Source organism: Camarhynchus parvulus, chromosome 5, assembly GCF_901933205.1.
Source record: "Camarhynchus parvulus chromosome 5, STF_HiC, whole genome shotgun sequence".
Lineage (NCBI taxonomy): Eukaryota > Metazoa > Chordata > Aves > Passeriformes > Thraupidae > Camarhynchus > Camarhynchus parvulus.
In genome coordinates, this window is record NC_044575.1 from 10,692,766 (window position 1) to 10,717,499 (window position 24,734).

Below are 24,734 nucleotides of genomic sequence, written 5' to 3' on the forward strand. Positions count from 1 at the left end.
AGAGCAGGGGAAGAGTGTGAAGAGTCCTCTCCAGGAGGAAGAAGGAGCAGCAGAAGCGCTCTGTGATGAGCCGACTCCAGCCCCTGTTCCCCGTAGCTCTCTGTGCTGCTGCGGCAAAAGAGGTAGAGAAAATGGGGAGTAAAGTTGAGCTCAGAAAGAAAAGAGAGGGGTGGGGGAAAGGTGTTTTTAAGATTTGGGTATATTTCTCATGATGATACTCAGATTTGATTGATAATTAATTTTTTTCCCCCAAATGGTGTGATGGTAATTGGTAAGAAATATCTTCCTGTCCTTATCTCAACCCATGAGCTTTTTGTTACATTTTCTGTCCTGTCCAGGAGAGGGAGTGACAGAGCAGCTTTGGTGGGCACCTGGCATCCAGCCACATGTATGAACACTGGCAAGTGTACCAAGGGTCATGTTTGTCATCATAGCTGGAATGTATTTTGCATTCCATAAGGTCAGAGTGACTGAAGAAAATTATGATAAGAGAGGCCAGGGGTATAAACTTTGAAATCCTTCCTCCTTCAGATACAGGATGCAACCTCTGCAGATGAGACATGTTGTGTACTCAATTAATAGGTTTCCTTCTCTCTTCCTTGCTTTGGCACCTCCATGAGTCATCCTTCACTTATCAACTGCCCCCCTTGCCTTTTTGCTTCTCCAGGTGCCAAAAAAAAAAAAATCCTGCATCTGATTTCTTTCTTTCAGTTGTTTATATAAAAGAGAGATATTGTGTATGCGTGAGAGATATTACTACTGCTCTGGTCCAAAGTCTGTTATGAATGTTGGGCTACTTAGAAAATAAAAAAAAAAAAAAGTGTAACTTTTGGTAGGAAAACCGTTTTGCCTATCCTCAAAGGTTGCAATTAATGTCAGTATATGTGTGAGTGACAGATGAATTTAGAGGTGCAATTGTATAACTCAGTGACTGGAAAGTTCAGAGGATGGTAATAGCATTTATTATGTTGGAAAAATAGTCCAAGTTTGAGACACAGACATCTTTGGTGATTGAAGCAAGGGGAAATCCACTCTTCTAAGGGACAAAAGAGAGAGAGAACTTATAAAATGAAGTTAAAGATGAAGAACAAGGGCACATTTCTTAGCTGTGTTATTCTTTGTACAAAAAACGTCCTTCAGGGAGCAGATAAGTTTTCCTGCTGCGGAGTGTGCTGGTTTTATGCCAGTACTTCAGCTTTTTGCTCACAGAGGAAGGTTGCAGCAAGCTGAACTGAGTTGTTAAAGGTGTCTTGCCAACGGGATGGCATTCAGCTGCTGGTAAGAGATGAGTCAGCCCCTCAGAGGCCTGAGGACTCTTTGGGCAGAATTTGAGATCTGAATTAGCTCTTCTTTTCCCCTGCCTCAGATGGTCCATATGACTTTTGACCTCCCTGCCCAGTGCATGAGCTCCAAGTGCACAGTGCAGTGAGACAGGCTGGGGCCGATAGGCTGTGTTTAGACAGGGTGATGCTGAGGTTCTTCTGCATTCAAACAGATAGTGCAGGACGTTCTGGTCTGATGGTATTTTAAATTTTATTTTGTTTTGCTTTTCTTTGCTAATAATTTCCTCTGCAGTTCAGTAACTCCAGAAGCATCGCAGATATTCTCAGATCTTTTCAATCCCTTTAGTATTATGCTGTGTGGCATGTTGTATTTTCTCCAGATATCTCAGGCTTCAGACTTGATGGACTGTGATACTGGTAGTTGAAATAATGACAGGTATTAAGAATCCTGTTTCATAGCAGACAGATGGACAATGGCTTTCGGTTTTATAATCTGCTCTTCTGGGATGCTTTCTCACTGTGTTAAATAATCTAATTTGCAAAATTGAACAATGGAAACCTCTAAAGAAAGATCTCACTGGACACTGGCAGTACATTGGGGACCACAGCTAAGCTGGTGGAACTGGAAGGAAAATGTGGCTACTGGTTGGAAAGGCAAATAAAATATTTTATATTTATTCTGAAACAATCTCCTTAGAGTAGATGAGGTTAAGAAAGATTGTAGAAGATGGGAGTTCTGAATTCTTATTGTTTTTCTGTCCCTGTTGGATAGTTATACTTGAGTCTATTTGATGAGGTTTTGCATTACCTAGAAGCTGATTTATATGTGAAGCAGGGAAAGCAGATTTGTCTCTATTCTGGATTAGTGAGCAGCCAGGATTTAGGACTTTTTGACTTCCTGTTCAGATCTTTTCTCTGTGGATATAGAGTATTTCAGAAAAGTATAGAGTAACCTTGTGAGAGTGACTTTTTGAGGTTTTCTGACTTGTCAGGGCAGAAGAGGGATGAGCCTATTTCCCAACAACTTTCCAAACCCAAATTTCAGATTTGGAGGTTACCAAACCCAGAATGCCCTCAGATATCTTGAAAACTGAGCATCACAATCAATAAAAATAATTTTTAATGCTTCCCAAATTGCATTTGCGTGAGCATAGAAAACTTGGAAAGCTTTGTCAGAATTAGTTCCATGGAGTTTATTGCTTTGATATTCCAGGACAGATGAGCAAGCCTGTTGAAAAATCACCTGTGCTTTGAAAAAGCAAAGTTGAGCGCCTCTATATGCACTGGGATTTTTAATAGTCAGCGTGTTCAGACATGCTGCTAAAGAACAAGTTTCAAGGAAAAGCAGTTCTTAAATAGACAAATGAAGGTTTGTGCTTTCTGCCTGGTTTAAGAAAATAATGCCATCACTTGCTGCATTGCCACTCCCTCTCCTGCAAAACTCCCAAGATCTAAAGATATCAGGTAAGACTAAAACATACTGAGCCAACTCCAGAACAATAACTATAGTGGAGCTGTAACAATGGAAATATCTCTTGCATAAATTATTATTCAGAACATGTTATGGGAAAAGACTAACTCCAAGGGAGGCTTCCCTTTTTCAACTTTGAATCATATTTTTGAAGGAGAAAGTGAGAGATGGTCGCATGAAACCAGTGCAGTTTACTTTGGTGGAAAAGAGAGAATGGCTTACTCTGATACTTCTGTTCTTGCTTTTTGATTTTATCACAGTCAGCTTCTGAAGCTTGTGATGGAAATACACCCCAGGCTTGTTGGTATTCTTTGCCTTGGATAGTTATTTATGTCTGAACAGAGGAGGTGAAAAAGGCTTAAAGGGGGAATTGTTTAAAGACCATCCTGCCCTTGCCTTGTAACAGGACACAAGACAGCCATAAATCTGGAGTGGCAGGAAATCTAACCCTCTGAGTTGAGATAATTTCACAATTTCCTGTTATCTTCTTCCCCCTCACTTGGCAAAGACACCTAGTGCATGCTGATTGATGGCATTTTATTTTAGTCATTCCTCATGGTCAGATTAGTCTTGCTGTCTTGGCTTTATGGATCCAGGCTAATTCAAGTATTTAGGATCTGACTCATCAGCTCTGATTTCTTTGCCCTTGTTTTGTACAGTGGTAGAGCATAGCTGCCACTTCACGTAATTTACTTTGGCAGAATGACTCCTGCATTTCCCTGATGTAAATCAGATTTTTTGCTTCTGAGCCATAAAAGCACAGTTGAGCTGCAGTCAGCAGTGATTGTGTGTACTTCTCTTCATGAACCAACTGCAAAGGCCCAGAGCTCTGGGGTGGGGGGCTGTTAAACACAGGAATTCACCATAGCACCCCTGCACATCCATCCCACAATTGTTATCATTGACTCTTGGGAGCACAGACACTACTGGGGCTTTTAAAAACCACACACAGAGCTTGATCTTTTTTTGTCTGTTTCACAGTCCTATCATTCTGTAGCTAGTTCTGATATGGTTTCAGTTTTACTTAAATGGAAAGTATCAAAACTCCTTGGGGAAAAAAATTCAGAAGTACAAACAGGAAAATAATTGGCATTTCTATTTTTATTCTATCTTTAAAGATTTTGTGATTTGTTGTCCACTTTGAGTTTACTGCTCATTCTCTCTAAATGCAGAGACTTTTCCATCCCAGCACAAGTTCATGACAGTGAGCCTATTTCAAACAATCTTATAATGCAGACTCATTGCTCAGTTTAGAAAGTACAAGTTTTTGTTCTGTTTTTGTCACAATCCCAAAGTCAGCAATAACAAGGGGATGTTATCTGGAATGCAGATTTTTGAGGATTTTTAGCTAGACTCCTGGTGAGAGCTCAAAGATTACAAAGGGTCTGGTGCAAGAGGGTTTGTTCTGCTGTTACGTACCTCTCTTTCTTTTCCAAGAGAGAGGCAAGATATGACAAGTTGCACCACTTGTTCCAGCACCAAGTTGAATCAGCTCAAAAATCACCTTACTAGTGTGTGCCCAGCACTTGAGTGTGAAAAGTTCGCCTCCTTTATTCACCATAAACTCTTATTTAGATTTAAGATAATTAAATACAATCTGTAATTATCTACTTGAGTTATGTAGAAAATGAAAACGCTGTGTGCTGTGAGAGTGCAGAATATATTATAATAGAAGGGTTTACTGCCAAATGAGAGTGGATTTAAATTCAGTAGTGCAAGAGGTCCCTTTTGGTCTTAATGTTCCCATAATCCCTAGTTACAAGAAGTAACAATAACATAGGTTTTAAAGTCCTTTTCTTCTCCTGGATCAATTAATACACTGAAAGACTCAATTTATATTCTTTGGTGCAGGATACAAGGCAGAAGTCCAAGCCTAGATGATCGTTTATATTTGAAAAGAAAAAGTTAGAACTCAAAGGATCATCAATACATGGGATTCTCGGCCACCTCAACTAAGCAGCAAAGCTTAGATTCTTAGATTTCAGATCACCTGTTCTGGTGATGGTTGTACATTTTACCCTCATGCTAACCCAGTTAGAGCAGCCTGATTACCTGCATTTGTCCCCTGCTGAGTCTTTGCAGCAGTCACTGTCACTGCCTCTTTCTGTCCCCTCTGGTGAGGAAAGGAATTGGCACATTGTCACAAGGAGATAATGCTGAATCCACGCTGCTCTGTGAAAGGATGCGTTCTTTAACTCCTCTCAAAGTGCAACCCCACCATTGACTGCTGCTGTTGGACAGCTAAAAGTGGACTTCTCACAATCCTTTGGAGAAAAGCACAGAGGAATTTTATTAATAGTTCTTTTAATAGAGAGAGGAAGAGGGAATTTTTGGAGAAGTGTCCCTCATCATTGCTTCTATCAAAGTCTTTATGCTTTTTTGGTCTCCTTAAATTACTCTGCCTTTTTATACCTGAAGAGGCCTGGGAGATTGCTGTACTGCAGTGGTGTGTTCAGTTTCTGTTTGTGCAAAAGTATTGATTTGTACTGGGAGCTTTCCCAAGAATGTCTGACAAAGGCAGAGGAGTTTATGTGCTCTGTTTGTTTGCTCTGTGATTTTCTGGCAGCACTGCCCTTGCTGGGGTGTGAAACTGTACTGGTTTCAAGGAGCTGTGGTTACTGAACCTCTGCAAAGCCCTTGTTCTGTGCAGGTCACAAAAGGAAGGGGACAAACCCACCATTTCTAATTTGAGCTTCTATTGGTCTCTACATGTTTTCTCTCCTCTGCCTGCTTAGTCAAATCAAGTGGAAGTTTGGTATAAATGAATATCAGAGTGAGCCATTACACCTGTTTTCAGCAGAAATACACCAAAATGTACATGGTATAGTGAATGGCTCCAACTAGCAGGTAGCAGGGTGTGCTTCCCTCTCACTTTGCCTGGCTCTGGGAAGGATGGATTCCAGGATCTGCACTCAGAGTGGCTGGCAGTTGGTAGCTGAATATTCCTTAGCATTCTCTCTTACAAGTTTCCAGAAAATTTCAAAGTTACATCCTCGTTTACCTATCAGGGCAGCTTTAGTGTATGTATGAAATGTGAGTTTTGCTGCCCTTGCAACAAGAAATTTCTGTTGCTTTTGTTTCAGATCTCCCTAAATATTGGCTAGAGCAACAAGAAGTCTCTAGTGCTGGCCAAATCTACTCACTCCCAAACTCACAACCCTATGGTCACAGCTGATTCTGATGTTACTGTTACCCTGAAACAGGTTAGGTTGTCTGATGAAATGGCACAATGCCCTGAGAAGAACCAGGAATGAGCAAAACCCCCCTAAATAAAATATTTAGAAAGCAATATATTTTCTAACAGAAGTGGGGAGAAAGTCCTGAGGAGTAAAGCCAGTGCTGGGATTCTTTGCACCCAATATCAGTGTCACTGGGAAATGATGGGACCTCATCAACAGGAGCCTGGAAAACCCAGTACCTTTTTGTCATCATGTTTCTTGTTCTTCTTTCAGTAAATGGGCTCCCATGCATGAGCATGTTGGAGTGGGAAATTCCCTGGATCAGAGAGCTGAAATCTCTCCTACTATTCTGTACGTGTTGGTTTAAGAAGAGCAGATGGGATTTACAAAACTGAAAAATTGCTGAGTGGCTTCTTCCAGCTTGTCTTTCCTCAGGACAGGATGATCTGTGGGGTCACTCCTGACACTTCAGGAAAGCTAAAACAGTGCTGCAGAGTCTGAGCTGCTTAGTTCAGAGGTCAGAACAGGGCAGTGAGAGTTGGGAGTCCTGTAACTCTTTCAAGGCAAGGTACTTAAGCACCCTCCAGTCACTTTTAAGGCCTGAAATGCAACCTAAGAGTTTTCTTAGTGTATATAAAGTATATATATTGGATAAAGTGTATACTGGGTCTTGGATGCAAATGCCTCAATAAATGCACATTCTGATTATCTACCCATACTCTGATTCCCAAGACACAATCCAGCTCTAGAGCCACCCTTCTGACTGCCTCCCATTGTTAAAAGTTACTCATGAAGTTGTGGGAATTTTCTGCACCCACTGCTTCTCTTTCCTGGACTTGATGTTTGGCATTGGAAGCAGGAAGGAGCTGTGCCTCTGCTCAACTGGCTCAAAAGGCCAAGCCCCCCCCTAGTTTTAAATACTAATTTTGTATTGCTCACTTTCAGAGTGGTTTCCAGGAACTAAAATTTTCCTCTTCTACAAACAGACAAATGTTAGAACCCACATTTTGCAGAAAGAATATTGGTATCTTGTCCAAAATTGAAGACTTTTTGACTTTGGGGTCGCATAGAGGATGAGAACTCAGGCACTTCTGGCACCAAGAATGAGCCCTTTTCCATCCCCATAGATTTTTATTACAAGTCAGCCTTGCTAAAAAGCAGGAACTCAGTTTTTAAATCTTTGCCTTGTGATGGAGTAGGTTGCAAATAATCTTAAGGGAAATGTTCTCATCTTGGTGCAGCTGAGATGCAGCTCCACTGTAATCCACATGTGGTCACTGGACCTGGTGAAAGGAGATGCCTTTACTAGAGAAAACAATAGAATATATGGATATTTGAGAGCAGCCCTCAAGAATTACAGTTTTTGTAAATTACAACTTTTTTCTACATTTGGGTGAGAGAAAGAGAAACTGAAGAGAATCAGAATGTGAAGATCAGTTGAATCTACAGTTCAAAATCCTACAGAGGATGACTGATATTATCAGTTTCCTCTTACTGTGGATAACTGCTGATCTGTCACCTGTTTAGAGGACATTGTGGGCTGCTTGGCAGCCTTTGGGACTGCAGTGCACACCTGACTTGCCAGGGGTTTGGGCGCTGCACTCCTAGGGCTGTGTGTTGGGAGAATGCCCTTAGGGAATCAAAGCCACTTATAACAGTGTCTTTTGTGATATGCTGATATCCTCAAAGAAATAATCCTTGCTCAGAATGAAGGTCTTGGTCAAGGTAACTTGTTAAGAAAGCTAAACTTGATTCCATCATCTCTATTTACAAATGATATTTGGAAAGTCTATGCAAGGATATGCATTGTGAGGTGCTGCACCATGTCGTTCTGTCTGTAGAAAGCTTAAATTAAAAACATTTTGCTTTACAATCTTTTTGTGGAAACTTGCAAGTTTCTTAATCATTCATCTCTGTCCAGTAACACTTGTTTTAAAGTCTGTGGAACTATTGTGCCTTCAAGATAATATTCTTTTAGTGGAAGTAGGTTTCTTGAGGAAGAACCATTTTATTATCCACTGATCAGCTTTTGGACTTGTTTTTTTCTTTCCTTCTGTTACTTTCCAGCATGCTTTAGAGAATGCATGCTGAAACCTTTGGGCCAAAGCTCTGTTCCTCTTTGTTGTTGAATAAGTCTTATAGATTGTCTCTGAATTAGCCAAATTTAGAGCGTAATACAGTGTAAAACCAGAATCTATTTCTTAACTGGGGTAACCCAAGTCTTTGAGGGCAAACTCCTGCAGAAGGCCTGGGGCTCTGCAGCTCCAGTCTAGCACAGTGGAAGTGATTGGGAATTTTGTAACTGAATTTGGGGATTTCAAGATGAAGCCTTAATTGCAGTTACTTTACTGGGAACCTGGGGTTTAAAAGAATGGCTCGTGCCTCTTAAGAAGAAATGTTTCACAACTTCTTCAGGTTATGCAAGCCATAATTTTCCCCTTTTCCTCTTTCCCTGATGAATCACCAAACCTTTTCCTGACAGTGGGAAGAGCTGAAAAGGTATTTCTTAGACTGTAAGGAGATGAAGGACTATGCCTACGGTATTTTCTGTGCAGTGTGTCAAAGGCAGAGAGAGGTGTCTGATTATCTGATTGCCAGCACGTTCTTCACCTCTGCTGTCCAATTTTACTGACCTTATCCCTGTCATTTTATATTTTATTCTTGCTATTTCCAGTACAGATCCAGAGTCTAATAAGCAAGTTGTAACATTCTAAGCCGTTCCACAGGGCCTCTTCTGTCCCTATCCTGTAGCTGAATCCTGACAGTGGATTTAGCCAATATGCAGCTTCTGAGGCTGTAGTGGAGGCTGTAGTCTTTTGACATGAAATACACTTCCACTGGGTAATGCCTGTTTCCTTGAGAGAAATGTCAGTGCAGCTCTGGGATGGGTCTGCATGACATGACAGAATTAGGAGAACACGATCTCAAATCTAAGTTAAGGCAGTGTTATGAATAATATGAAAATTTGGCTTTGTGGTATCAAACTGAAGAAACTGAGATGAGACAGGCTGAAATAATGAAGGATCAGGGTGCCCCACTAAGCCTGAGGAGGCTGATTTAGCTTTCATTTTCAGGCATTCTAAGGGTATGTTGGCCAAGGTAATTCCAGGTAATCCACTACAAACTGAGCAGCAACAGCCAGACAAAACCACTCATCATCTGTCACCCGCTTTTGATCTTCTCAGATCTCTTAAGACACCTGTCTGCAGTATAGAATGGCAGGAAATTCAACTTCTAGGATGCAAAGAGCATACTCTGGCATGCATCCTTTCTTGTCCTGCTTTAGGCAGTTGTTGTAGGAGTGTCTGCCACTATCTTTGACATGAGATCTCTTCTCCTACAGGCACGTTTATCTTAAAAAACAGTAAAGTCACCAAGCAGTGTAACTTCTGTGACAAATAGACTTGCTTGTTCTCAGGCCTCTGAAGAAAGAGATCAGTTCCCTTTTGTGGTAATTTGATTATTGTATTTTTCTGACTTTTTTGGTGATATTTTGAGCTTTGATTGTGAAGTATCTGCTGTAGAAAACTGGGATGAAATCTGATAATTTGGTTTGGGGCTGCATTTGAAAGAAAAGAAAATATTTCCTGTGTCAAAATAAATTTTTCAGAAACCACCTCAGTGCTCTAGATTTTTTGGAATAATGCACAGAAATTGGAACTTCTTCTGTAGGTATTGGCTTGGCTGTTGGGAAGAAAACAATATAGCAGCAGAGATCTTCTGAATCTCTTCTCCCTTTGCTATAGTGCAGACATTTGCTCCCCTGATTTCTTTTGGGCAAGCAGTTCTTTCATTTGGATCTTGCCTGAGTACAGGACAGTTGATAAAAAACAGCTTGTCCACAGTCTTCACACAGTATAAACTTAATAGCATATGCAAGGCATTACTTATAGGTCTTTCCTCTTTCTCCTGTACTGTCTGAAACAGAAAGGAGTTAACATTCAAGGAGTTGTGATTACTTCTCCTATGATTTGTATGTATGGATTTTGGCAGGGTGGCAAACCCCTTTTTTGACACAGTTTTGGCTTAATTTCCTTACTGCTGGCTCATCACTGATGAGCCAAATGATTAATGTGTTATTTAATGTCCTTGTGTCTTTTTGTTCTTAAAAGTCCTTGCAACAATGTACAAAACCCCAGTAACAATAGCTGATTTTGCAAACCATGGCTAGAATTTGTTCCAAGGGTTTTTTCCAGGGTGACACTGAGATCTTTCTATGTAGTTTATATTCTTCAACACATAGCGTGAGCAGATTAATGTATTTTCTCAGTGTGTAATATTCTTTTGATAAGAAATTACTTCTGTTTGATAAGGGGAATTCAATCTGTTTGCCACAGCACCAGATCAAAGACGAATCAGGTCTACTCATCTGCAGGTTGTAGATGCTTTCAAGGCAGAGGTTTGCTATGAGAATTTCAGCTGGCTTTGAGTTCAGGAAACTTGGAAAAGCAGGGGGTCAAACAGAGGTGAGAAAACTTGTTTTGGATGTGCCAAGTGTCCTGCTCATGGCCAGTTAAAGGCTGCCACCTCCCACCCCTGACGCTGTGGCTGAATGGTCACTGGTGTCTCAATGATGCTTTGGAGGGGTCTTGCAGTATGGAGACCTGCAGCCAGAAGAAAGTTGGCAAATAACTCCAGTTTCCCCAAGGCCTTGATTTTTTCTTTCTCTCTGTTTCCAGGTGCCAGTCAGCCAGTCCGCCACCCCTGCTGTCCCCTCAAAGGAGCCCTGCCTACCCCCTCAGCGACAGTGAGGACTCCTCCCGCTCTGCTGGGCTCTCCAGAGTCTCCAGCTCCAGGCTGTGCCTCAAGGACTGGAACAGCCGCACGTCTACACTGCGCAGCACCTCCACCAGCCCCTCGGACACCGACTCGCCGAGCCGCCCCCTCAAAGCCATCAGCGTGGGTGCTCTGGATAAAAGGCTGTCTGTGTTCAAGGCTGACCAAAAGGAGAGTCCAAATGAGGGCCAAGATGGGGAAGCAGTAGGGAGCCATCCGCTCACCCGGAGCACTCTGTCCTTGGGCACTGCCAGCAAACTGAGGACCCTCTCTACCAGCAGGGTGAGCGTCCGCTCGCAGACGCTGGACATTAGGCAGAAGATCACAGAATGGGAGTGCCGCCGGGAGCTGTCCCCCAGGGCCAGCGTGTGCATGGACAAGAGGGATGCTGGGGAGAGGTCGGGCAGTGAGAGCTGCCCCAGCGTGCTGACCTCTCCCTGCAGCGACAAGACATTTGATTTCAAAGGATTCAGAAGAATGAGTCGAACATTTTCCGAGTGCTCGTACCCAGAAACGGAGGAGGAGGAACTGCTGGACAGGGATTCCTGCCATCGGTTTGAAAAGAGACTGGGCAGGAGCGAACCTCCTTCTGCCACTTTCCTTAAGAGCCATGTGAGGAAAGAGTCCTCTGCTGTGCTCAACAGAATCCAGAAGATTGAGCAGGCACTGAAGGAGCAGTCAGGCAGAGGCCTCCCCCAGTTACCGAGCAGCTGCTACAGTGTTGACAAAGGGAGAAAAAAGTCTGGGACTCTGCCTGCTGTGGAGGGACTGAGTGAAACCCCAAGTGATAGCAAAGGCGGGGGTGTTATTTTGGGGAGTGAACCAGAAACCCCTCCTGAGGCTGAGAAAAGTAGTAAAACAAAACAGGGTGTTGCTGCGAGCTCAGCAGGCCCCAGAGCGCTCCTGGACAGCGCGCCAAACAGCGCCGTGAATCCCGTCCCCAAGCCCAAACGCACCTTTGAGTACGAGGCAGACAAGTCCCACAAGAGCAAACCGAGCAATGGCCTACCTCCATCTCCCACAGCTGCTGCTCCTCCTCCCCTCCCGTCCACGCCCGCGCCCCCCGTGACCAGAAGGCAGAAGAAGGAGTCGCGCTTTCACCGAAAATCCCAGAACAGGTAAAAGCCAAGGAAATGTGCTGTATTTGCAGGGAATGCCTCGATGAAGGCAGGAATGATGCATCTGATTCCATGTTCTCAGAAGGCTAATTTATTACTTTATAATACTGTATTCTATTAAAGAATTCTGTACTATACTAACTAAAGAATACAGAAAGGATACTTACTGAATGCCAAAAAGATAATAATGAAAACTCATGACTCTTTCCAGAGTCTCGACACAGCTTGGCCCTGATTGGCCAATGAGTGAAAACAACTCACACCAGAATCCAATGAAACAATCTTCAGACACATTCCACATGAACAAAACAGAGGAGAAGCAAATGAGATAAGAATTTTCTTCTGTCTCTGAGGCTTCTCAGCTTCCCAGGAGAAAAATTCTGGGCAAAGAGATTTTTTCAGAGAATGTGAATGCCACAGAAATGTGCTTGGTTCTCCAAATGGATAAAAGTGGGCTATATTTTTGCAGTAGCAATACCCTAAATTCTAATATTCTCCCTCTAATGCAGTGCTTTTGACATAAGAAAATCTAGGAATTGCATGCAAGACAAGTGGTTTTTTTTCTGCTGGTCTGCGCTGATGGAATTCACTAGCACAATACCTTTGAATGCCTTCAGTTTTGGAGTTCTAAAATCTGCATCCCTCGATCCCCCCAAAAAGGTCTAGGTTAGGTGTGCCAAAGGTTATCTAATTAATTCTGGCACAAATGCCCTTGTTGGTGACTTTTAATGGACCATAATTTCATTATTGTCTGATATGGGACTGTAGCTGCTCCCTCACAGCTTTTTCTTCCTGTAAAATGTACCTGCCAAGGTTTTCTATTTCCAAAGGTCATTACTATAGCAGTTGTGTCAGTTTTATGCAATGTAGGTGATTTCATTTAATTCAGTCCTTAGGAATTTTATCCTAAATTATTATCAACAGCTGTAGAGGATTACTACTGAGAGAACTGTTTTATCACAGAAAGTCCTCTGTCTTCCTGAGTTAATGATGGGGAGAGTGTATGGCTACATTTTCCCAGCAATTTGTGGAGCTTGGCTTGTTTTAATCATGTGATTCCTCTTGAGTTTTAGACAGGTAAAACTCATTCTGCTCATTGCTTGGAAAATTGTAGGCACAGTTGTTGCTGAGCATTCAAATTGCAGCATTTTTAATGAATTCACCTGCCTGTGCATGTGCATGATCCCCACCCTCCCTTGATATTTAGTGATGAGATTTGCAAGGAACTGCTAAACAGCATCTCAGATGCACACTATCCCTTCAGATTCTGCTGCTTGATGTTGGCTCAATTATTAAAAGATTTTTATCACAACCTCACCGGAATTATACTGGGACAAGAAGAGAAGAGGAGTCTTCAGGTTCCGTCCTTTTCTCTCAGGAGACACCTGCTCCTGAAAGATCAACAGCTCTGCTGAGGCAGGTTGTTTCTTCCAGAAAGGCATGGGGGGATGTGGAAAGTCAAGCTCTGATCAGCAGTGCTTATCTTTTAGTCCTGGCAAGAATCTCAGAGGAAGTAAATCTAGTTTTTAAGGAAAATTTGTGAAGTAAAGCTGCCCTCAGTTTCTTCAGCACAGCATTTGCAATGTGCAGAAGACAAACAAGAATTTTTAAATGTTCTGTTGTAAATGATAGCCTTTATCATCAGGAAATGGGCAAGTCATCTAAGAACCACAGTATATTATCACAGGGAGTTTTTGAGATGAAGCTTTGAAGCTGCTTTCCAGAAGAGGTGTAATTCTGCTTGCGCCTCCTTTTCTGCAGATTCAGTCTCCTGTCAGAGCAGAGTTAGACAACAGCACAGTTCAGCCAAGGAGCTTCAGGCCTGGGTTAGGGCTAGGGGAAACTGGCCTTCTAAAAACCATTATTTATCAATTTAAATTGTAGAATATAAATTGTAGATTAACAGGGCTGTCATGTGTATCTGATAATTCTTGCAAATCAGTTTGACATCTTACTGGGTAGGTATCCATTTATTTGTAACAGCTTTACCCACTGTACTTTAATGATTTCTCTGGACACTTCTCTTGCTAATCACGATCTAAATAAATTCAAATCAACTTTCCAAAAATCTCAGGTTTGCTGGCTGACTTCAATACTGAATGGAAATCCTTTATAAAAATTTTAATTTCATTGTCTTTGCTACTGTTCTTCCTTCAGTTACAGAAAGGATTTACAAAGGATTTACTAAAGACCATACAAGTCATTTAAGAATGACAGTATTTGGTTGATAGTAATTACTGAAATCTCAGTACCTAAGCTGTTCTTATTTTGAGAACAGATATAACTCATTGTGCCTGCAGCTTGTAGCTCTGTGTTTCAGACTGAACATACACGTGGTTTGTACTCTCTGCAATGCCATGAGAATGGCCTGAGGGTATTTATTTTCCTAATACTTGGGTTGAAAGCACTGCTTTTATTTTTGGTGGCTAATTCAACACTCTAGCAATAGGAAGTCTCTCATGTTTGCCTGCTAGCAGAAAGCCAGACTGGATCTGGAGAACCTGATGCCAAGAGTAGCTTTAACATTTCAGAGTGGTGTGAGTTGGGTGTTCCCCCACAGCTGGAAATCCTGTGGCACACACGCAGTGCAGCAGAGGAGTGTCACAGGATAGACTTGGGACACATGGACCACAGCTGAGTGTGGTCCACAAAGCTATTCCTGCCATCCTACACAGTGTCCTCACATCATAGGGGTGCCTTGAAATCTATAGGAGCTGGGTATTTAGCTACTTTAGAAAATATAGTTTCATACACAGCTGTGCCTTCAGTGTGTCAGCATGGCTTTGTACTGTGAGTAGCTCTGGAGGAGCAGGTGTCTGGATCTGACTTGCACAGATTGTTTCTGCCACAAGCCTGATGTGAATAACTTGGATCTGGCTATTCTGAAGCTAGGGAAAGGAGAGAGAGGAGTCTCTTAAGCCTCATCCAGCTGTAAGCCTGCTGCAGCAGACAAACAGGAAATGCTCTTCTCAAGTGCAGTGTTCTGTGCCACAGTCACTGTGTTACCTGTAGGGATGCTCCAGCCAATTCACAGGCCAAAGTGTCTCATGAGGCTCTGTCACTGCCACGTGGACATGCTGTAACATATGCTGCACTCCAGCTGGGAAGAAGAAAAACAAGGGGGGTTGATGGCAAGGTGATTTATTGTTAATCTAGGTTGGGGCTCAGTGAGTGGAGTATGGGCACCAGCACAGTCCACACAAGCCTTGCAGCACCGTGGGATCATTTATGCTCTGGCCTGAGCCTGTTTTTCTCACTGTTTCATCCTCAGCAGTAAATCAATCTCATGAATGCCAGCCCTGTGCTGCTGTCACTGCAAATCATGGGCCTCCCACCTGGAGTGTAGTTTCTGCCCCAGAGAACAAGGCCTGGGTGAGCTGGAGAGTGGGAAGACCCTGGGAGAAAAGCCCAAGAACTCTAGAACTGCTCAGCAGCACTGGGGCAGGGGTGGGTGGGAGACAAATTGTGTGGGTTCATTTGACCCAGCTGGTCCTCACCTTCCTGCCAGAAAGGCCAAACCTTCAGCCCCTGAGCCATCAGCCAAGCTTCTCATGCGCCCCAGAGAGCACCAATTTTCTCGGTACTTTCTCCTTTGCTGCCAGTGCTTGGCATGGGGAATACAAGGGATGTGGGTGACTGGCACACGGGTCTCCCTTTGGCATTTGTGCTCTGAGCTCTGCACAGGAACATATCCAAAGGTTCAGGACATGTGAGTGGTGTCAGACTAAAGGCTACATCTCCCAGAGCAACCAGTGCAGAAATGCTTTTCAGAGACTGTGTCTTTCTTTAGAACAGAGGGCCACATGTTTCTGGGGCCTCTGGAAAGAGCAAAGTAATTTCTAATCTGAGGACTGTGCTGCTAACTTATTCTGTAAACTTGGAAAAATAGAACATATTTTCTTGGTATTTTCTTCCTGTCTGCATAATGGGGATAACAAAACTTCCAACTTAAGTTCTCATAGATGGCTCTACTAGAGACTGCTGTGAGCACAGGACTTATTGTCTGCTAAAAGCTAGCCCTTAAAGCATGATGTGAGGGTTTTTTTAATTATGGTTAATTTTATTTATATTTCTTAACATGCAAATAATCATCTAAATGTTTGAACAAATTTGCATTCTTGTTACTAATTATTATTGTTTTAAACTTTAGAAAATCCTTTGAATTTGAGGATGCCTCAAGCCTGCACTCCCTGTACCCTCCCTCCCCGACTGAAAATGGAACCGAGAGCCAGCATAAATTTGGATCCAAGAGCACTTTAGAAGAAAATGCCTATGAAGACATTGTAGGTAAGAAGCTGCTGCAGAACATGGGCTCACAGCAGGATGTTGAGTGGCTGTGGGCAGGCCACAGTATTGCTGAACACATGCCCTGTGCAGGAACGTTCAGTGCTGTCAGTAGAGAGAGATTAAATGGAGGCTAAATGGGTTTGATCCCTCAGTGCAAATGTAGCTCTCGGGCTGCATGCAGGAAGTCTTGATTCTTTCAGACTTCACTGGGTAGGATTGGAAACAGACTGTTTGGTCAGCTTTTTGCCAATGCTTTTCAAGAACCAAATCATTCTTTTTATCGAGGCCTTGGCTTGAAGCCTTGAGTGGTGTAAAAATGTAAAGAACAGGACTGGAGACAGTGTTTACAGAACTATCCAATAGCAAGATTAACCTCAGAGGCCTTGTGTGGTCAGCTGAGTTTTTCAGGACTCCAGTGTGTTCTGCCCCAAAGCAGTTGTTTGCAGCACAATTCCTGGTCTCTTCCAAGTCCCAGTTCCTGGTTAAAGAGGAATTAATTTCCTTTAGCTATACACCACCGGGAATGCACAACAAAAAACACTGTTTTCATTAAGCTTCATAAGAAAAACATGTTTCTTTTGGTCTTAGAAGGAAATGTATGGCCTATGCATACATTCTTTTAACATCTAAAAAAAGTTGTTATAATTACCGAAAATTGGGCAGCCCTTCAGAGCATAGATTTTCCACACAAGTGATGAATATCTGCATTGTTTTTAACTCTTTCAGTATTAGATTATTACAACAGATACAAAGGGGACTTCATTTTACTTTGGACAATGAATCTTTACATAATGAAAGCTGGAAGGCTACCAAGACAGTCTGGGACCTTAGAGCACACATCCTCTGAAGAGACACTGAGAAGCAGGTCCTATTTAGTCTGGTAAAAAGGCGCTCTAATAGTGCTTACAAATGTTTGGGAGGCAAACAAAGACAATACAACAAAACTCTTCTTGGCCCTATCAGTTGATTAGCAAAGAACAGTGGCCACAAATTGAAGCCTGGGACTCTTTGTCACGCCCAGATTCTGTCTCTGACTTGTCAGCCTCGGTGAAAACAGGAATTTACTCTTTCCATTTACTTCCTCTATGCCATTAAAGAAAATGCTCTCAGAACTGAAGCTTTCAGCTCCTGCTCAGTGTCTGTTAGTTAAAATGAAAACTTTGTAGATACTGAATAGTCTTTTTCTGTGTAGGGCATCCTTACATGATCATCATCCCTTTCTATGGCAGACCACCATGCTATTCACACTTGAAAATGTATTGTGTGTTGCTCATCTTTGCTCAGGACTTGTCAATGTGGCTCCAGATTTTAGGTGGTAATGATTCTTTTCCTTGTCTGGTTTGTTAAATATCAAAATAAAATGTGCAGGACTGGTAAGAAGCTTTCTTCAAATGAGAAAAAATCTTGGGTTCAGTCAAACAAAATCATAATGGGCTTTTCCAACTCATGGGTACTATAAACCAGCTCCTTCAAGACTATAATTTGGGCATTTTGGCAGGGCAGTGGGAAGAGAATGCAAAATTTCAGATCTGTGGACAAACACAGAACTTGATTGTTTAGTACTGCTTTTTAACAACCTCTTTTCAAGCACTTCATTCAATACAGCAGTGCAGGGGGAATACCAAATCAGTGTAATTCTTATAAACTGTCAGGCATGATTAAAGACAAGCCAAAGTGGTTTGATCTCCAGCTTTAAAGAAACGATTGTAGCTTTGTGTATCACATCTGCATAATTTATACCAGTGGTGCTAGACCCCAGTCTCCAAGTAGCACTTTTGTGCTCATGCAAACCAGGTGTCTGCAAGAGTGAGTTTATTTTACAGATCTACATCTGCTCCAAAGCTATAAAGGGCTCTATCACTGTGCTTTGAGCTTTCTTTGCAAACAGTTCCCCTAGAGGTGCTGGTGGGTCTTTTTTTCCTGTGCCTTATTGAATCTCCTTGCCTTCCTAAAACTTGTAGGCAGTTAAACATTGTTGCTGTAGTAAACAACTTAATTAACTGTGTCATGTCCCCCTCATCCCTTAGAATTAATATTTGGCACGTAAAGAAGTGTTAAAATACAAGAAAAGAAAGCTGTGAATCTTGAGCAATGCTCTAAGCAGTCTGGTGTGAGACAGAAACATAAAAAATTTGGGTTGGAAGGGACTGTGGAGTCAGCTGGTTCAGCCTCTGCTCAAAGCAGGGTTAATTTCAACTTGAGATGAGGTTGCTTAGGGCTTCATCTGGCAGAGTTTTCTAAATGCCATGGGAGGATGGCTTCACTGCCTCTCTGTGCAGCCTTCTCCAATGCTTAGCCTCCGTTGTGAAGAATGTTTTCTTGATGGCACAGTGAACAAATTTTCTTTCCATCCAGTGTGAATTCTCCTTGTTGCTATTTGTGACTGTTGTCCTTCATCCTTTCACCTCCAGGAAGTGCCTGGGGCTGCTTTTCCACTTGCCTTTCTGGGCAGTGGCAGGCAGCAGCTGGGTTATCCCCCAGCCTCTCCCAGGCTAAACATTTTCTAAACATGCAAGTGCCTGGTCTGGAGTCATTGGTTTTTGGTTTTTTTCTTGAGTTATGCCCCACATGGCCTCTTCTTGTGGGGCATATGCACACTAAGGCTTTGTCTTCCTCCTGGTGCCTTTGGACTACTTCTTCTTCAATAAGCAGGGCAGCAATGAACTGCTGTGTATAGTTTATCTTATTTTGAGAGCTGGCTTTAAAAAAAATAGTAAGTTTTGAGGTATATTTAAGTTGAAAAGGATTGTGCTTTGAAAGCCAGTGGCATAATTAACCAGACCCTTGGTTCAATTTTGTAATATTTCTGTAGACTTTGAGAGATGAAATACCTGCATGGTAAGTTCAGGACAAGTTTTGGATTGGAACATAATGATCCATTCTGCATCAATCAAGCAGCCATTGTACAAAGGGGGGTGCACATTCCTAATATAAATCAGAGCTGTACTCCATGTGCAAGGAACCATGTGGACTTCATTCATCTTCTGTACTAGCACTCCCAGAAATGTGGCAGTCATAGTAAACTTAACATTGTTTTGCTTCTTGTGGTTTTGAATGAGCCTTTAATCAGACCAAAATTGATGTGGCTTTCTGAATCCGGTTGGGGAAACCACGCTTGGCTTTGTGTGAATTCAAGAAACTATCATAGTATTAAGAGATGGCTGAGATTGTTGCTTCTGCTGTGTTTGTGCACAACAGTATTTCCTGTCATATGGACCATAAGGTTTCAGTTTTCCAGTCTGCTCCCCTAAATGCAACTGAGATGTTGGAATATTGTTATTTAAGGTCTTGTGTCTCTGAAACATTGTTGACCTGACGACATCTAGGACAAAGCACTTGTTAGCATCATCAAAAAAAGTTGAATAAATGATGTGGAGGTCAAGGGCATAGTATTAAGTTTGAATTGAGAAAATCTAGTAAAACTAGGTGAAAGAAATAGCACTGCATTTAGAAATTAAATGTAGTGGAAGAAACCTCTGATAAGACAAGACTTCTTCCCCTGTAACTCCCCAGAGTGCTGTACACAGCAGAACAGGTGGAGATTTCCTCTGAGAGGACATTGCAGATGTGCAGGAAACCCATTGCTCAACCGGGCTCTGTGTGTTGCCTCTTAGGCTGAGAATGTTTAACAGAACATTGCATGACTCCATGTCTGCTTTGGCAGCTGGAGCTGAAGCAGTCTAGACAGAAAGGCAATGCCTCAAAAGCATTTCAGTGGAATCTCTAAATCCAGGATGAATTTCTAAATGGGATCTTGATGGTGGGTTCCCATTGGGAGTGTCCTGCAATTCACTGTCCCAGGGGCAGCTGGCCCCCTTGGGGAGGGTTTCTTATGCACCCTTCTGCTCTCTGGGCCTGTTCAGTGTCATGTTTAGGAGACTCTGAGCCCTTTGAGTAGCTGGACACTTCTCCTGACAGATATTGCACCTTAACAGGACAACCTAATCACTGCTTCCTGTAGGGCCATATAATATAATTGAACCTTGTTACAGCTGACACCAAAGGTGACTGAGAAGAGAAACAGTGGAGTCATACACAATTGCTTGGCTCTTTTTCTCTCTCAGTTTGAGATAATATTGCTTCAGTTTGGGATGACCAGCTTCTTGTTTACCTCTGCATTAAAATAGGACAAGTCACTCCCTTTACCCCTGCTGGTAAGGCAGCTGATCTCTCCTAAATCAATGAGTTGGTTTGATTTCTTGTGTAAATTTGACACAGTACATGTCATGTAACAAGATGGGATGATTTAGCTGTTCTACTGAACTGTCTGCTGTGTGTGATCAGAGCTGCAGCAATGATGACTGAGGTCAAGCTGGAAAATGTTCCAGCTTGACATTGCTTTCAAATTAGAACATTTGCAAAGTTCTTCCAGTAAATGTGGGAAAAGGTTAGAAAGAGAGCAAGCTGATCTTTCGAGTGAAATCCCATCCTCACATGCCACATTATCTCCTGTCATACTTTTGTAGCACATTTTAGTCTGTCATATTATCATCCTGTGACAAATCAGGGAGAAACTGGAATTGCTGGACTGCTGTGAAGCTGAAGTAAACTTGGAGAGATTGCAACTCTGCTAGAAGTGCTGTGCTAGCTGCTTCTCTGAAGACATTTTGGGCTTTAAGTCAGACATCAGCAGGTCTCTGGAGCTAGAATTGATGCAAAATGATGGTACAGGCAGTGATCACAGAATAATATATTCCTGTCTTATTCTGCACCCACAGTCTGTCAGTGACAGCCTCAAGAGAATGTGAGATTTTGGAAAACTTAATAGTGTCAAGTTTAATAATAGACACTGTAGGGTAACGGCAGCCAGAGCACATTAAACCAACAGTGTTCATATGGGCCTGTCAAAGGAAAGGCCAAATACTTCAGCTGATCCTGTTGACAATCAGCCTGCTGCATTGTTGTTACATGGATTTCAGTTATTTTTAATAATCATCTCGTGCCTTATTTAGATGTCAGTTTTTCTCTGTGGAGTCTATCTCATCACTGTACCATATACTGCAGCTTCTTGTGACAGTCTCTGTCAGCTTTATTGCCTGGCTTTCTAGTAAATGCTGCAGTTAGTAAAACAGAATAAAAGACTCTGAGACTGGTCTCCCAAATCCTTTCTCAAATTCTCAAATTCAGAGACTGGGCTGAAGGCAGCAGCAGGGTGACATCCCTGAAGTGCAGGCAGTTCAGGCAAGCTGCTGCTATACTGTGCTAACAGTTGCTTATCAGACATTTTCATGCACATGACTTCGGACTGAGTGGTAAACAGGTCATTTCTGGGGGTGAAATTTCTTGTTCATTTATCAGCCATGTTAATTCTTTTCCCTTGTGCTTCATTATGGTTGCACTCTCAGCAGTCCTCACAGAGACAGCAGGGAGCTGGAAGCATCTGCAGTGTTTCTTCTGCTGATTGCAAGGGCTGGAGGAGCTCAGGAAGCACAGGTTGTTGCCTACAGACTCCATGGAGCAGGGCCCAAAAGGCTGATTGCATTTTAGACTTGCCACTCTGCCTGTTGTAGATGTTGTACTGCTTTCCTGAGCTCGTGGTACTGAGTGAATACACTGACTGACAAACAAGTAATGGTCTGTAACTTGGTGCTACTCAGCAACAGCTTTTCAAAGCAGCTGTAAATGTGTGTTAGCTGTAACTTGAGATTGAAATAGTTCCTCTTTCTGCAGATTCCTGGGGTAAATTCCCCAGCTGAGATGCACAGTTGCAGCATCTCTGACATTGAAAATCTCATTTATGTACCAAAGAGCTAAGTTTGGATACTTTATGGGAGTGTGGAGATTTACTGGTTTTCATCCATTTGATCTGAATGTGCTCATAACCACCCCAATGGCCCAGTTTTCCTCCAGCACTGGTGGTGTGGATCTGTGCTGGTGTAATTTTATGACTGAAATGAATGAGCAGTGCACGTGCACCTCATTTGTGAGGTGATAACTGTCCTGGCCATGCAACTCAGGCCCCTGGGCTTTCAGAGCAGCCAGGAGGAAAGGCAGCAGGCTCTTAGCTTGGGCATCACCCTGTGGATTCAGCATCTCCTCTGTGAGTGCTGATTCCCAGTTCAGGCACCCAACTTCACACAGGTTTAGGAGCCCTTTCCTTTACTCTATACTTGCTGTTCCATTCTCCTCTCTTCCTGGCAGTGCAAAAGGCTGGAGTTAAAGCCAGCACTCTGTGAATCACTTAATTCCTCTGATAATAGCTTCTCCCATCTAGAAAGAAATGATGCATTTCCCTGCTTTCTGCCATTTATAGAGAAGCGTCTGCCTGCTTTGTTTTTTTTCCTCTCAGCCTTACTTTTCACTCCTTTCTCAGCATGAGACAGGCTTGCTCAGTCTGCCTCTGCTTCCCATTTGCCACGTGTGAGAGGCAGAGCAGAGGAACACTGTGTGCTGCCTCAGGACCCAGTGGGGCTGACTCGCACCAGGCGTGAGGAACTGCAGCCTCTGGAGGAGACTCATCCATGCTTAAGCTCAAGGCACTGCATTCCTCAGGACTCTTCTAAATATCCGTGGTTATTTCATCTTTTTTCTGTTGTTGTTTTTCTTTTCTTTCCCTGATGGACCATTCATTACATTGTCTGTGAGATCTTCTGGAGATAAATGTCGAGTAGATAAATGCCCTGTGTTAACTCAGCACTTTGGTACGTAGAATTTGAGAAAATGGGAAACTTGGAAAAACTGCTTAAAGAGGGAACTGATCTGGGAGTAGAGATGGTGATTAGAGACAGTATTTGCCAAAGACTTACTGTTTGTGATCATATGCATTCTGGGGGTATGATTCAGCTTCCTTTGAAGTCAGCGATAATCTGCTGTTGTCTTGTGTGGCTGTTGGATCAGCCTCATTAAGACAAGCCTGGCCTCTATACCACATAATGTTTCTCCTTTTGGCTTCCAATAGAGACATCCATATGGCAGGAACAAGGACGTTTCCTTGGTCTTTCATTGTCAGTATGTTTCCCTTTTGCAGCAAATCCAAGTACTGCAGCTTGCAAACATTCCTTGCCTGAGACTTGGGACTGGAGAAGTGGTGCTGCTGAGGAGAAAGCTGTAAACCTCTGAGCCAGCCAATTATATGGAAGCTTTTCTCCTTTTTGTGCTGCAGCACAGCAGGAGCAGCCACCACCACAGGTCTCCCCAACACCTCACTCCCACGTGGGACGTGCACCTGCTGGTGACCACCACTCCCCAGGTGTTTCTCTCATGAAGGGAGTCACTGTGCACTCAGATGCAGTTAAATGCTACTTTAAGACAGTTCACAGTATTTTCTAGCATTTTTAGTTTACTTGACACCTTTGATTCCTTGTCACTTGTACAGACACCAGTCTGGCCTCCCTCTTTTTTGCAGTCTGGTCTTTTGCATGTCTCCCAGGGACAGCAGATACTAAGAAGTGGTGGCTGAAAATTGCTGAGGAGATAGTTTATTTGTCTGCCTCTTCTAGTTCACAACTTGAACCAAATACTTAATTCAAAACTCATGTCAGCAAAACCAGGTGGCTTCTGATGGATCAGACTATTTCATTATAAGAGATTTGGTGTAGAGGGAGATTCTTAAAAAAAAAGTGTGAGGTGTAATTGAAAGGCATTATTTCAAAGTGAAAAAAAGCCCCAAAACCTAAACTCTGAAATAATTTGGTTTCTTTTAAGCAAATGAGAGAAAGAATAGACACAAGAATTCTTGAACAGCAAACCAGTCATCTGCAGAAGCTCTCACAGCTCTAGGGGAACGGGTTAAAATCCCTGTGGTGTCTCCTCTGACCTTCACATTACACTGAAGAGGAATTTGGCCCAAGCTCTCTTTTGGTGGAGACTCTAACTCGGAAAAAAAGCGCCTCTGCTTGTGGTTCCTTGCTCCTCCCTCTTCTCTCATCCAAGACTTCTCTGGGCCCGTTTCTATACTTAATATGTCAGGTCAGTGTTATTTATGCTGAGTTTAACTGGGTTCAAGCAATTTTGTTTTACATTCTGTTTTGGAAAGAGAATCCCCCTAACATTTATAAATGCTTTATAATGTAAAAAGGGCTTTTTCACTGATGGGCTTGTTTCTTCCTGGGAGTTTGGATACTCTGTAGACCAACACAGTAACATTTGTTTTCACAAGGAAGCGCGTGTTTGAGCCATGTCTCATGTAGCTGGGTATTTTGAGATCTATTTATCCATTCCAAAATGCTTGCTTGACCTATACTTGACTTGGGCTTACAAGAAATTTTATGACACTACTAGAGCCCAATCAGCTGGAAGTAACAGCATTTTGCAAATTTTACTCCTTATCATTATAATTTCTAGAGCTGTAGAGTCTACAAGTAACAGAATCAGGGTGTGAGATCTATTTTTTCTTCCCACAGGAAAAATCATCGACTTCTATAGTCCTCCACAGCATTACATCTTTTAGGAATATACATTGCTTAATATTTATCCTGTTCATTGCATTAATCAAAAGAGCTTTTTTCATGTACCCCATACACCTGAGGATGTTCTTTCCATGTGGCATGAGCATTGGCCACAAGGATAGTGCAGCCTCTAGAATCAGATTCCCTCTGGATGAAATAATAAGCTGTGATTGCCAAGTCAAACATTCTTCAAGAGCAGCAGTGATTCAGGCCTCTAATTAGAACAAAGCTAA

General features: G+C 42.5%; 1 protein-coding gene across 3 annotated transcripts in view; it reads left to right on the forward strand.

Moving 5' to 3' along the window:
* DENND2B (DENN domain containing 2B) overlaps positions 1–24,734 on the forward strand; it is a 154,084-nt gene that overhangs the window by 81,822 nt on the left and 47,528 nt on the right. For all 3 annotated transcript variants that reach the window (XM_030950093.1, XM_030950092.1, XM_030950094.1), the window contains 2 exons: positions 10,613–11,827; positions 15,978–16,114. In XM_030950093.1, the coding sequence (XP_030805953.1) occupies positions 10,613–11,827; positions 15,978–16,114 (1,352 nt within the window). The remainder of the gene's footprint in view (positions 1–10,612; positions 11,828–15,977; positions 16,115–24,734) is intronic.